General features: G+C 39.2%; 1 protein-coding gene across 2 annotated transcripts; it reads left to right on the top strand.

The window, feature by feature from the left end:
• The first annotated feature begins 711 nt into the window (after positions 1 to 711).
• Positions 712 to 11,556, top strand: LOC115782083 (guanine nucleotide-binding protein G(i) subunit alpha-1). 2 transcript variants are annotated; one of them, XM_030732090.1, is made up of 10 exons: positions 712 to 924; positions 1,097 to 1,236; positions 3,954 to 3,996; positions 5,666 to 5,807; positions 7,164 to 7,321; positions 7,455 to 7,583; positions 8,457 to 8,586; positions 8,669 to 8,822; positions 10,806 to 10,999; positions 11,091 to 11,556. In XM_030732090.1, the coding sequence occupies exons 2-9, from the start codon at positions 1,119 to 1,121 to the stop codon at positions 10,994 to 10,996; spliced, it is 1,065 nt and encodes a 354-aa protein (XP_030587950.1). In that variant the 5' UTR covers positions 712 to 924; positions 1,097 to 1,118; the 3' UTR covers positions 10,997 to 10,999; positions 11,091 to 11,556. The 2 variants fall into 2 exon arrangements, with proteins under 2 accessions (XP_030587950.1, XP_030587951.1); XM_030732091.1 differs by lacking the exon at positions 712 to 924 and having other exon boundaries at positions 962 to 1,236.
• The last annotated feature ends 1,756 nt before the right edge of the window (positions 11,557 to 13,312 follow it).

Below are 13,312 nucleotides of genomic sequence, written 5' to 3'. Positions count from 1 at the left end.
AACAGTTCAAAGAAATCATTAAAGGCCCAAAGCTACCATGACATTAATGCCCACGATGAGTGTATGTAAACATTGACTACAACTGTGCCACTTGAATATTGGTTTCCAATTTTTAATTCACAGCACAGTGGAGTTTTCCCCGTGTTTGCGTGGGTTTCTCCAGGTACTCCGGTTTCCTCCCACAGTCCAAAGACATGCAGTTACTGGTGTTAGGTTAATTGGTGATTCTAAATTGCACATAGGTGTGAATGGTTATCTGTCTCTCTGTGTTGGCCCTGTGACAGGCTGGCGACCTGTACAGGGTGTACCCTGCCTTTCGCTTGATGACAGCTGGGACAGGCTCCAGCCGCCTCCTTGACCCTGAACAGGATAAGAGGATGGATGGACTTTTCTTATTCTATATAAACCATTTGACATATTAATTAATTTTCCTTACCTAAATCAAAATGGAGTTAATTACAAATAAAATTCCTTATTTTGACTCAATAAATGCTACCAAGTTCGTTTTATGAAACCATAAGTCAAAGTTAAAGTTATAAACCATTATAGGAGTAAAAAATTGATAAAATATGAAAAATTAAGGTATCATGTTAGGTTTTTTTTAACAAAAATTTAAGACTAGATGTTTGACTTTGTGTCTCGTTTTTCTTTTTCCACAGTGGTCACCCCGCCTCCCCCCAAAAAGGGCTTGTTGCTCAGTCGCGCATGCGCGGTTTTCAGGTATGTGAGACGAACGGAGGAAGCAAACATTTTTCGGATTGCTCCGCAAATGGTGCCGTCTGTTCTGCTTTAATGTGACTGATCCTGCCTGCTCGACTCGTCGGCTGGTTAAAACCCAAGTAGAAGATATCATAAACGCGACGTTTTGTTTTTTAACTGATATTTGGGACGCCTCGGCTGATAAATCGGGAGCTTGAGTGCGAGGTTAGGGCGTGTTTGAGTCTTAACTGTTAGAGAGACAGACTGCCCCCTCCTTCTTCTCCTTCTTCTTCTCCACCCCCCACCCCACTGGATGCTAACTCGGTAGCCTTTGCATGTCGTTGCACTCGTAGTCAAAAGTTGTGTTTTAGTGTCCGTTTATTCTATTTATTTGGAGGTCCGGAGAGGAGAAGAAGAAGATGGGGTGTACTCTGAGCACGGACGACAAGGCGGCGCAGGAGCGGAGCAAGATGATCGACAGGAATCTGCGAGACGACGGAGAAAAGGCTGCTCGGGAGGTCAAGCTGCTACTTCTCGGTGAGAGAAAGATGGACGTGGTCTGGGTCTGTTTGCTGGAGAGGGACTTTAGTTACCGTCCCCTGACTGCTGCAAGCCTAAAAACAAAACGATACGTGTATAAACAAGTTTCCGTAGCTGCTAAAATTCAAGTTTTGCCCAGCGCATGAAACAGCAGAGGTGGGGACATGTCGGGGCTTTATTTGAATGGTACGGTAATGTTAGCTACGAAGTTTGAGTTAGTGGACATCATATCGTTTATTCTTTATTAAATTAACTCTAATTGTAACTGTGCTCTTAACTAAGACTAGATAAGTTCACGGTGATTAGTTGCTTCCACAGAAGCAGACCGCTAATACCCAGCAGTAAGTCGGTAAGCTAATTTAACTAAGCAATTAGCTGCTTAGCTAGTGTAACACCTTGGTGCTAGCGTGGATTAGTTAGCTTTCGGAAAGCTTCAGTAACTTTCTGTAAACAAGTATGTGTGCTGCTGTCTTTAGTGTGTCCGAGTGCAACTATTAATATAACTTAAAGTGCAGCAGCCACCTAACTCCCTTCCTGTTCCTCATCGCGTAAAATAAAAAGAAAGTAGATGTAACTCAAGATGGGTTATCTCTACAATGCAGCAAATATTTTAAGTGAACACGCGAGTACAGTGTTACAGTTGTTATCTGTAAGAACAGGATTTAAAGTATGTGCGAGTTCCACTGTTCAACAGGTCTGAATAATAAACACACGCATGCGAGACATGTTTGTGCGTCTGACGCTTTGTACTCACATTTTAAGTCCCCTGTATCTGTATCCATATCTATGTGTGTGTTTCTGTATGACTAAGTCTGAAGTCATCTATAACTACACTAACCAATGAGGTGTCGATGGAGAAAAATTTTTTAGTGCTGCTATTTGAATATGTTCGCCAACTATGCAAATATGTTCAGAAAATTGAATGCTTAAATTACTTATACTGCTGTTTTTTTTTTTTTTTAATATTATTTTAAAAACTTTCAAATTATGGAAAACCGCAGTTAAGCTTCCAGTTAACAGAACCGCATGTCACATTTCTCCGGGATTATTTCATGGTTTCAAGGAAAGCTGCCACACCTCTCAGTTCTTCCCATTACATGACCACTCTCGCTTATCTCAGCATGGATAGATGGGGTAGAGGTTGCATAGCAACCTATGCAGCCCGGCTGACAGCAATGCATGTACAACAGAAACAGCTAGTGCGTGCTAATGGGATGTGTGCCACAGCCATGCGGTCTGCAAGCTGTTTTGAAAATGCAGCTTTATTCTGCGTCTTCCAGTTAATTTTTGCTCAAGCACTGCTATGGCACTAGTTATTTTCCAATATAGCTTCACAACCCTGTACGTAGCTCCTCTCGTCGTTGGTCTGTGCGTCATCTGAGATGAGACCTTATTTGAATTTTTATGGTTGTTTTTCCTGTCACGATTCCCCACAACCACCTGCATGAGATGTGAGTTTGGTTTGTGGATTCATCATCTGATGATCTGACTGATCCGTTAAAATGCAAAGATATTTTACATCCACGTTTGTGATGTTAAATGTGTGCGTCTCTGAGGGAGACGGATACGTGCTCACTGCAGTTTGCTGCTCTTTAATGCTTCCCCACTGGGGATGTATGCAATAATGCAGTAATCAGCAAATGACAGGCTCCTGCAATGACTGCTTTGAGTGGGAGGATTGCCTTAATTGTAGACTGTTTGTGGGCAGCTTAAATGCAAATGTGAGAGACAGGTTTTTGTTCTCATGCAGCATTATTTTGGCAAACAATGACAGAAGAAGCAGCACAGAAGGAAAAACTGTATAAATATCTGCATTTTATATGGGCGGGTATGTTGGTCCTGCCCTGTCATTTTGTCTCTGTGGAAGAATATGAACCATTTTACTTCACCAATTTTTATTATAATTGGTTTCTATTATGCTTTTAATTTCAGCAGCTCAGTCAGGCGCAAGTGTGTTTGCAAATTAAATTTAAGTGATGTTTTCAGTACTGTTAGCTCTGTTGTGCATTGCTCTTTATCATATGGGATGATGAAGTGAGTATCGTTCTGGCCGCTGGGGAACTGAGAGTCCCTGCAGGGGTAAGGTAATTAAAATGTTGTGTGCTCAGCTTAAAACGTGCCTCAATCTCAGAGTGTGTGAGCTTTACATGAAACGCAACAACATTGTATGTTTTTATATTTTGAGTCATGTCACCTAAAAGACTGTAGTGGCTTCCTTCTGCCCTATATAGCGTTGTGTTTTTAGATGGCACTGCAGTTCCGAGTCCTGTCAGTCTGGTATGGCATGAGTTTCTAACAGGGGAATTTAAGCTGTGTATAATCTCATTGACAGGAGGATCCAGTTGATTAATCCAATTGTGCTTGTGACCCCACTAAATCTGACCTCAGGCACTGTTGCACTGACACTGCGTTGTGTGTCAGTGTGGGTGTTCATACACCACAAGCAGGAGTTAGTTAAAATTTGGAAAACTTGGCTGAGATTTAAACTGCCCCCATAAACCATTGACTTATGTTAGTGTTTTGACTGTAGGGCTGCGCAATGGCTCAAAATGTTCTACCTAGTTTGATGTTTAAAGGCAGGTGTAGTGTGTTTTTTGTTTTTCACACTAGCTGGTATTTAATGTAATTTTGTAGGTATTCACTATACCTGCGTGTCTGTTGAAAGAATTGACACCATTACTATAATTTTCTGACCCATCTGTTCTCTGTTTCAGGCGCTGGGGAGTCTGGAAAAAGTACCATTGTTAAACAGATGAAGTAAGTCTGAGTGATCAGTAATATGTTTAAGAACATATCAAGTATACTTAGTATTTATTTATTTTTTGTAAAGGAGAATAATAGCAGCATACCAGTTCAAGTCTGTGACTTTTCTCATACTATGTTAAGAGGACGGGACACATTTTATGTGTGCCAGATTATCTCATGGTGCTGTGATTATTAGACATTACCACAACACTCAGTTTTCGTTTCTGTGATGGAAATAAGTTCATTGTCTGCTCATTTGCTATTCTTTAATGGATAGCAATGGACATTTAGCAGTTCTATGGTGGGCAATAAAGTTATTTTGTTTTTTTCTTTTATGATTGTTATTTTGCATCATCACTGGTAAGTTTTGCATGCAATTTCCTGTCATTTTTCAACATGCCAAATACTGCGTTTACACCATGTGGTGAATAGGCAGTATGTGGGGCACAACCATATTTCCTTCTGCTGTAGGCCAGTAAAAAAATGTCCTAAATAACAGGGGTATCATACTCATTTTACATCATGGCCAACACATGGCCCAAGTCCAAACCAATAAACCTGTTTTCTAATAAACCATTTAAACAAAAGAAAAAACATCCAAATGGTGGTCCTTCCTTTCAGAGTATAGAAGTTTAACTACATCTTTATCTGAGATGTCCTCAGAAAAATAAGTGCAGTTTCAATCATATGCCTCAGATTTTCTATGCTATAATCAAATGCAACTATAGTAAATCTAAGAAGACTTTCTTTGGCTTCACACTATAACACTTTTATTTTCCTTAATTCCTGTCATATATGCCACCAAAAGCTCAGGCTTCAGACTGCTTCAGACACTGTTTCAGATTTTTTTTTTCTGCTCTTGGCTCTGTATGATGTCAGAGTGAATACCTAATATGGTCATCTCAGGCACACCACTCTGGCTGTGAATACATGAGCCCCAGCTACCTGTTGTTTAGGCCCTCTTGTTTGAGGAACAGCCAATCAGAGGAAAGTTTCCTTTAAAGGGACATGAGCTAAAAATGCTTGTTTCAGACAGTGGATGAACTGAGGAGTTGCACCAAGGCCCAGTGTAAGATAAATAAGGATTATTTTTGAACTGTGAATGAAGCAGTACTACTCTAGCAGAGTCTTAAAATAAAAAAAAAAAGGGAGCATAAAGAGGTGTGACTGAATAAGTAATTTAAAACAAATTTCATGAGTTATCGGTAAAAGTCCAAGTCCATATATATTTTTAAGTGGCTATAATTTGGCAAACAGTGGCCAGGCTCAGTTAGCTGGTGAACATAGTGGAGCATTAAGCAGCTAATGAGCCAGACATTTCCCTGAGGATCTGGGAGACCAAAAACAGAGCTAGAAAGGATGAGTGCTGGATTTGCATTTACGTGGTGGACAGAAACATGACTCCACACAAACAGTTTACACACAAATGTTTGCTTTTATCATCTGGATGTCTAAAGCAGCTGATTACTTGTTTGTGTGCTATGAAATTTAACTGTGAACCACTTTACCAACATTTAAAGAACAGATTAAACCCTACTATACTGAGTACCGTTTGTACTATTTTTACCTATTGTACAGAGTTAACAATAACTTCAACTCAGTAACTGGTTTGTTTATTATAAAAACAAATCTGTGCTATAACCTTGGAGACAGCTGCTGATGTCCTCTCTCTGTGTGTCAGGATTATCCATGAAGCAGGCTACTCAGAGGAGGAGTGTAAGCAGTACAAGGCTGTGGTCTACAGCAACACCATTCAGTCCATCATCGCCATCATTAGAGCCATGGGACGCCTCAAGATTGACTTTGCTGATCAAGCCAGAGCAGTAAGTGACGGAAAACACATCATTGAGACAACATCACAGGGTGTCTGTGTAGCACATTGCTTCAACCCTTTAACAGCGGGCGATCGCCGCAGACGCACCTGTTACCTGCCCTTACTTGCTGTGAACAGCTGATTAACACCAAGCATATCACCGCTGAAACGTCTGATCAAACGCACTTTGGATTACCGTAATTACGAGACCATTGGTCCTATCGAAAGCTGAGAAATTGCGCTTCACACACAACATAGGGTTATTACGGTAATTATGGCCAGAAGTTAACCAGGGTTAAAGGCCATTTGCCACCATTTTTCTATGGGCAGGTTTCTTTGCAGTCTGACTTTATAAAGAAGGGGGGGAAAAAAACGGTCTGGGTTTAATATCACTTTCAGAATTCTTCTCAAAGCTGAAGCTCACTGTGATGAGGACTGTCTGCTCCTCAGTAAAAATCTTTATTATGAACTGAAGTGCTGCCTGTCAAAAAAGGAATGTGTTATAGTAATAAACAGCATCATGTACATTGTATATAGTGTTATTATTAGTAGTATTAAGGTTAATCTTGTTTGTTGATTTTATATATATTCTTTTCTTAATAGTGTAAATTATTATATCTTTATTTATATTTATAATAACTGCGGCTGCTGTTACACCCAAATTTCCCCTCTGTGGGACAATAAAGGCTGTTTCTTCTTCTTCTTTCTTCTTCTTCATTTCTGTTGGGTTTTTTTTTTTTTTGTTTGTTTTGTTTCTTTTGTTTTCACAAGTGTAGTTTACCACCCAGTTTGGCAAATAAATACAGTGCAGACTTTCTTCATTTTAAACAGACTCCTGTTTCATTTTGCAAATCAGTTTGTTTTTTCTTTTTCTTTTTTCTTCCGGGCACAACAAAAGAGTTAGTCATTGTGTCAGTGTGACTGGCCTGACTTTCACATTGTGACCGAGTTTAATCCTGAAGCCTTTCTTTTCTGATTGTATGCCGTCACAAATATCAAGGTTTTGCCTCTGGCCTTACGACACTGGCACTTTTTAAATCTAATTTTATGCTAAATATAACAGCTCAAAGGACTCGAAGCAGTTATGTTTTCTTTAATTTATTGTTTCAGGTGCTATTAAACAAGGATGTTGGGACACTGTATAAATCTAGTTAGATTTTTATGGACAGTGATATCCCTTTAGTTTGTACAGTCCATTGGGGTTAAGGCAGTAACCCCAAAACCTAATGTGATTATTTATTTTTCCCTTTTAAATATACAAAAAAAAATTTGCAAAATAATCCTTGTAAATCTTTACATTTCCTTTGGTCATGAGTTAACCTTCCTCAGGCTATTGTCAGTTATTTAAGCGATTCTATGTCATTAGGATGATGCGCGACAGCTGTTTGTCTTGGCGGGTTCAGCAGAAGAGGGCTTCATGACCACCGAACTGGCTGGGGTCATACAGCGGCTGTGGAAAGACGGAGGAGTTCAAGCCTGCTTCAGCCGCTCCCGAGAGTACCAGCTGAACGACTCTGCTGCATAGTGAGTAGGATGCACTGACACAAATGCTTGAACCAGTAGGGACATTTTTTGGAAGAATAACTCCTATTCTTTACATCAGTGCTTTAAGCATGTTTCCAATCTTTGTGTCTTGGTGATTCCTCTCTTCCCAAAGTTACCTAAACGATCTGGACAGGATATCCAACAGTGCTTACGTTCCCACCCAGCAGGATGTGTTGAGGACCAGAGTCAAAACTACCGGTATTGTGGAAACACACTTTACTTTCAAGGACCTGCACTTCAAGTGAGTACAACCATGATTGTGTTTTAGTCATATTTAATCTCACCATTGCTTCATGGGCCTCTGTTCCAAATCTTCACTGACTCATATGTGTGTTTTTATTTTCATTTATGGCTGTTAACCTTTTGAAGCCCAAAGGACTCAAAGGTTGGCTAAAACATAGTGCATCTAAAGTTTTCTAACACTAAAGAATATAGACCCAACAAATATAGCGACAGGAAACTGCCTCTGTGAATCTCGTTTATGGCTTTCTCATAGCCATCAACTTTTCCTTCATTTTCAGACGTCATAGACTCATTTGGTTTCAAAGTCCCCTTTTTGCATTGGAGTAATTTCAGTAAAAGCTAAAACACGTTGGTCAACATGCTTTGACACAGCCATTGTTTGAGGTACACAAATAACCACATGGAGATCCCCCCACCAACTAACATTTTTTTTTTTTTTAAAGCTTTATTTGAGAATGATAGAATATCCTGTAACCTGGTGCAATTTTGGAGAAATTGTATCATATGAGATGATATATAATCATAAATGTAATTTTTGTAATTGATGTAACTATAGATCATAGAAAGCTAGGAAATCGGAATCAGCCGAATTAGGGATCTGCATCCTCACACTGTTCCAGCGGGAGGCAGCCATTATAATTCACGCAATTCATTCTGGTAGTTGTGGATGCATTGCTCATGAAAGCATGTAGTCTCGTCACCTAATATGAGAACATAGCAGCTTCATACATTTGATAACCAGCTGCAAAAGTGGCTTCTAAAAGGTTTCCACAAGTGTGTCAGCTCCTGAAAATGTCACCACCCAGACTGATAGGTGTGCGTTTGTGCATGTGTGTTGCAGTTATTTAACAGTGTCTTTCTGTGATCTCAGAATGTTTGATGTAGGTGGACAGAGATCAGAGAGAAAGAAGTGGATCCATTGTTTTGAGGGAGTCACCGCCATCATCTTCTGTGTGGCTTTGAGTGACTACGACCTAGTGCTGGCTGAGGATGAGGAAATGGTAAGAGCTGTCTGCCCTCGAAACACTCTGCCTACTAGTACTGCTTTGGTCGTAATCGCTGTGCACCTCTCCTCTCACTCAGAATCGAATGCATGAAAGCATGAAGCTGTTTGACTCCATTTGCAACAACAAGTGGTTTACAGAGACCTCCATCATCCTCTTCCTCAACAAGAAGGACTTGTTTGAGGAGAAGATAAAAAAGAGCCCCCTTACAATCTGCTTCCCTGAGTACGCAGGTGAGTCAAATAAGCAAACACTGGGATGTGGAGCTGGTGCTCTATACATGCAAATGATGTCCTTTGTTTGTTGGTGGGGCATATAAACCATTAAGCCCAGCTATGTGTGTAGGATTTAGTTTTTAATGACTGATTTGTAAGGATTTTTAGAGCTTCAGAAATCTTAAAAATGTCTTCATTCATAGTCTTAACTCAAGTGTTTTTTTTTTTTTTTTCAAGATGTGTGTAATTTAAATCATATTTAGACTATTTTATGCTGTCAGAATAATATGAATATTGCTTTTAGAACTTAAAATATTTTGTTGCTACACAAAGGTGCGGCAGGCCCCGTAGATGACACAGATGTTGTTTTTGTCCTCCTCACTGCTCTGCTCTTGAACTGTGTGGGCTGCTTCATGTTTAAACAATGCATTTTTGTCAGGTTCACAGATAATGATTAATACTCATAATATTCTCACATGGATCCTCACTTGTAACACAGTTTCCATAACATGTCCGTAATATTATTCAGTCAATATCTATTTATATCAATGTGATGTAAGGATCCACAGTTTTAATACAGTGTAAGTTTTAACCTCTTCCTCCCTGGATCCTTCTTGGAACCCAGGGTTTCTGTACTATGAAGGTTGTGCACTTCTTACTGGGGTACATCCCCACAGCACAAGTTAGAGATCAACAATATGAAAATCACCACCTACTGACTGAGTTCTCTGGAAAATAGTGTCACCGTTCCTGGAAGATTCTCTGCATGGAATCTAAATTCTTATACATCAAGAAATAAAGTTGTTTTTTTGTATTATTATTTTTCCCCTGAACACTGCAAATAACTTTACAAGAATTTTATTGTTCTACAATCATAAATATATATGATCCTACAACAGGGCACCTATTTTTAGTCTACTTGTGTACTTTATATTTGCACGTAGCCTAATCAAAACCCACATTTGAATTTTTTTTATATTTGCTCTTTACTCTCACAATATTAAACACCGCTGAGGCTGCAGCTGAAAGAATTAAAACTAAAACCATTTAACACACATTTAAACCTTAAATTAGTGGACTACTTGATTATAATCCATTAGATTCTCCTGTGTCTTAATGACAGAGCTGTGATATTAAAGTCTGTTAACTTACACAGTCATTGTTTTTGCCTGCTTTCCTTTTTGTCTTGAGATAAGCTGGACATTATGAACATATTATAGATCTTCTCCCATCCCTCACACATACAGTGCTTTCAATACTAAACTAGTTTAAGCATTTGATATGTTTTCTGTATTCTCTTGGGAATAAAGTATGGGGTCATGAGGTTTGCAAGTCATTGCATTCTGTTCATATTTTCTGCAGTGTCCCAACCTTTTTGGAATTGGGGTTGTAGTAAAACACACTGAACATTTCCCTTTAGTGAGTCACTGGTAACCTCTGTCAGGTGAAAATCAGAGTTTATTAATTAAATGTCAGTTTATAAACAGTCAGTTGAGAACTGAATATTCTGCAGCCAGATTGGACATAAACAAGCCCAAAAATAAATCTGAATTGACACTTGAGCAACATTTTTGTAAAGCAGAATTAAATGTCAACATCACACTGGGGTGAAATTGGTGTTTAACGGCCTTCACGGTTAGAAAGTGCATCCTGTTTATCTCAGGATGAGCTCACGTCAGGTGTCTGTTGAACATTGAACCACACAACACTGATAGTGGATCTGTACGACACTGCAGCACATACAAGTGAAACCACTGGAGGTCAGCAAAGACATGACTTTCACAGTGTGGTAGGTTGTCCTTTTTAAAAGGGTAATTGCTACCATTTTTTATTTGTTTTCTTGGTGTGAGCAGTGAGATTAAGTTCCAGAATCGGTAAAACACAAGTGTGTATCTACGCCTTTTTAATTTTCACAATGGCAGTGAAAGGGCACAACAGGAGGTTTAAATTTTTTTTTCTCTATCTTTCTTTGTTCCCCCCTGCTTTTTCTTTTCTTTTTAGGCTCTAACACGTATGAGGAGGCTGCAGCATATGTGCAGTGCCAGTTTGAGGACCTAAACAAGAGAAAGGACACCAAGGAGATCTACACCCATTTCACCTGCGCCACCGACACCAAGAACGTGCAGTTTGTGTTCGATGCCGTCACTGACGTCATCATCAAGAACAATCTGAAAGACTGCGGCCTTTTCTAAAAGGTGACGTTTGGTGTTTCATCCATGAGCTTGGGTGGCATGTGTTCTGTCACATTTTCTCTTCTAATAATCTTTTTTATTTCCTCTGTTTTAGGCAGCTTGGTATCCAGTTTAATGAGTGACTTTATTCAAGGAGGAGTCTGAGTGGAGGAAACTTGACGGATGTCACTTTTAACCTCTTATTAACTTATGTTCATCTCTAAAAGTTTAAAAGGTGGTGTGTAGAGGAAGCATTTTGTGTAAAATATTTGTACAACTGTCTATGGCCAGGGACTTTTTTGTTTTCCACTGTTTTTAAAATGTGCTTCTTTTACCTTATTAATTTTATGTAAAAAGGGGGGCCTTTGCTTTTTTTGTGTGTGTGTGTGTGTGTGTCTGTGAATCAACGTTTTGTCTTTTGTAGTTGCTTGTGCCTTGCATGCCTTAGTTGCAGTGTTCTTTCTTTATTATTGAGTTATGTTTATTTAGATGCCACCATTTAACTCTTCTCAAGTCCCTTGAATTCATATTATGTTCATTTTTTAAAATTCTGGCCATTTCACTGTTTTTATATATATATATATATATATATATATATATATATATATATATATATATATATATATATATATATATATATACTTTTTTTTTGCCTCCTTCTACAAAACAAGCAAGACCAATTCACTCTGATGCTGACATACTGTGAGAGCTGTGTGTAAACTGATGTGTGGTTTTGCATGCGTGATATGAGTGAGGGCAAATGTGCATGTGACTGAAATTGTGTGTGTGCGGGTGTGAATGTGTGCACAATATAAAACAAAGGGACTTTATTCCTCTACTTGTCATCCTCTTTCAAAGTTTTATTTTTCTAAGAGACCAAAAAGAAGCTCCTCTCAAATCAAAAAGTACACCATGTCGATGTGCTGCTGCAAACATTCCCAATTGAACCATGAAGGAAAGGGAAGCTTTGAAAAGAGGATGCCAATGGTGGCCTTGTAGCAGACTGTAGGACCATATGTAGATCTGTGTTCAGTGCATAGATACAGCTGACTGAGTACAAGTGCACTGTTACTCATTATGATCTGTGAAGGTTTCAAGTTACATACCCCCCCCCCCCCCCCCCCCCCCCCCCCCTCCTAGACCCCACATCTCTGTTTCCATGAGATGGGAACTTTAGTGGACTAATCTCCATGATTTTGCTAATAAAAGAGTTGCTATGTTGAAACCATGGCAACTTATGCAACAAACATGTTTGCCTTGTGTTTTTTTTTCTCCCCCCCCCCCCCCCCCCCTAAAAGGTTATTCAATTCTTGAGATAATGCTATAACTGTGATTAAAGTAGAGCTTAAACAACCTTAACAGAATATTTATCTCCAGCTGTTTTGATCATTGTTTAAGCCTTTTGTCACAAAATACTGGCTCCAGTTACTCAAGTGTATTTTTTTTTTTCTTGTCATCGTAAATCCCACAGTCATCAGTATTCCAACAAAAAAAAAAGAAAAATACAGTTAAATTAAAAAGGTATTGAAAGAAAATGTGTATTCTGAAGTTTCAGCTTCTCTGAAAGAATTTTGAAGAATTCACAAAACATTCAGTGGCAGCCCTGCAACAAATGCTTAGAAAATGTGATTAAACCTTTAATTGTCCAATATTTAGATTATAAACTTGTCAGAAAGCAGAAATTTGTGTTTGCTTGTTTGCTGCTTTGTTGTAACAATGCTTCTTGGCAAATCTTTTACTGTTGGAAGGCTTGTTTATATCCTCTTAAATTGTGCCATATTTGTAAGGAAAAATGCATTTGTGGGTTGCTAAATCCTCTCTCCCAATGCCAAACAGCTTATTCTGCCATTGACTCTTGTTTGGTATAGTTTATTGGATTGGATAATTGAAGTCTGAAGTTTGGTACCCCAGATGCTGACAGTCAGGCTTATCATGCTTGGAGGCCATCTCAATGCAGAGTGATCCTGAGATGAGATTACACAACCAGCAGCAAACCCATATCTCCACAGTCTGGGACTGAACTCGCGCCCTCACAGAGTGGGGATTATCAGAGACTACCTCCAGAATTTGGGAATAGAGAGGATGGCCTACCTGCAGTCCTGACCTCAATCTCATTGAACACTTGTGGGATCAGCTTGGGCGTGATGTTAGTGCCAGAGTGACCAATGCAACCACATTGGCTGATTTTTTTTTTTTTGGTAAATGCTCGAAGAATGAAATGCCATCCCATTACAATGTGTGAGCAGCACGAGGAGGAGGTGTTAGGATGCTGTGGCTATGTATGGTTCTTCTACATGATGAAGCATCCCCCGTTTGTTAAATTAATACATTGTTAAA

The sequence above is a fragment of the Archocentrus centrarchus genome, chromosome 6, assembly GCF_007364275.1.
Source record: "Archocentrus centrarchus isolate MPI-CPG fArcCen1 chromosome 6, fArcCen1, whole genome shotgun sequence".
Taxonomy (NCBI): domain Eukaryota; kingdom Metazoa; phylum Chordata; class Actinopteri; order Cichliformes; family Cichlidae; genus Archocentrus; species Archocentrus centrarchus.
The sequence above is the reverse complement of the archived record's forward strand: the minus strand, read 5'-3'. Positions and strand labels throughout refer to the sequence as shown.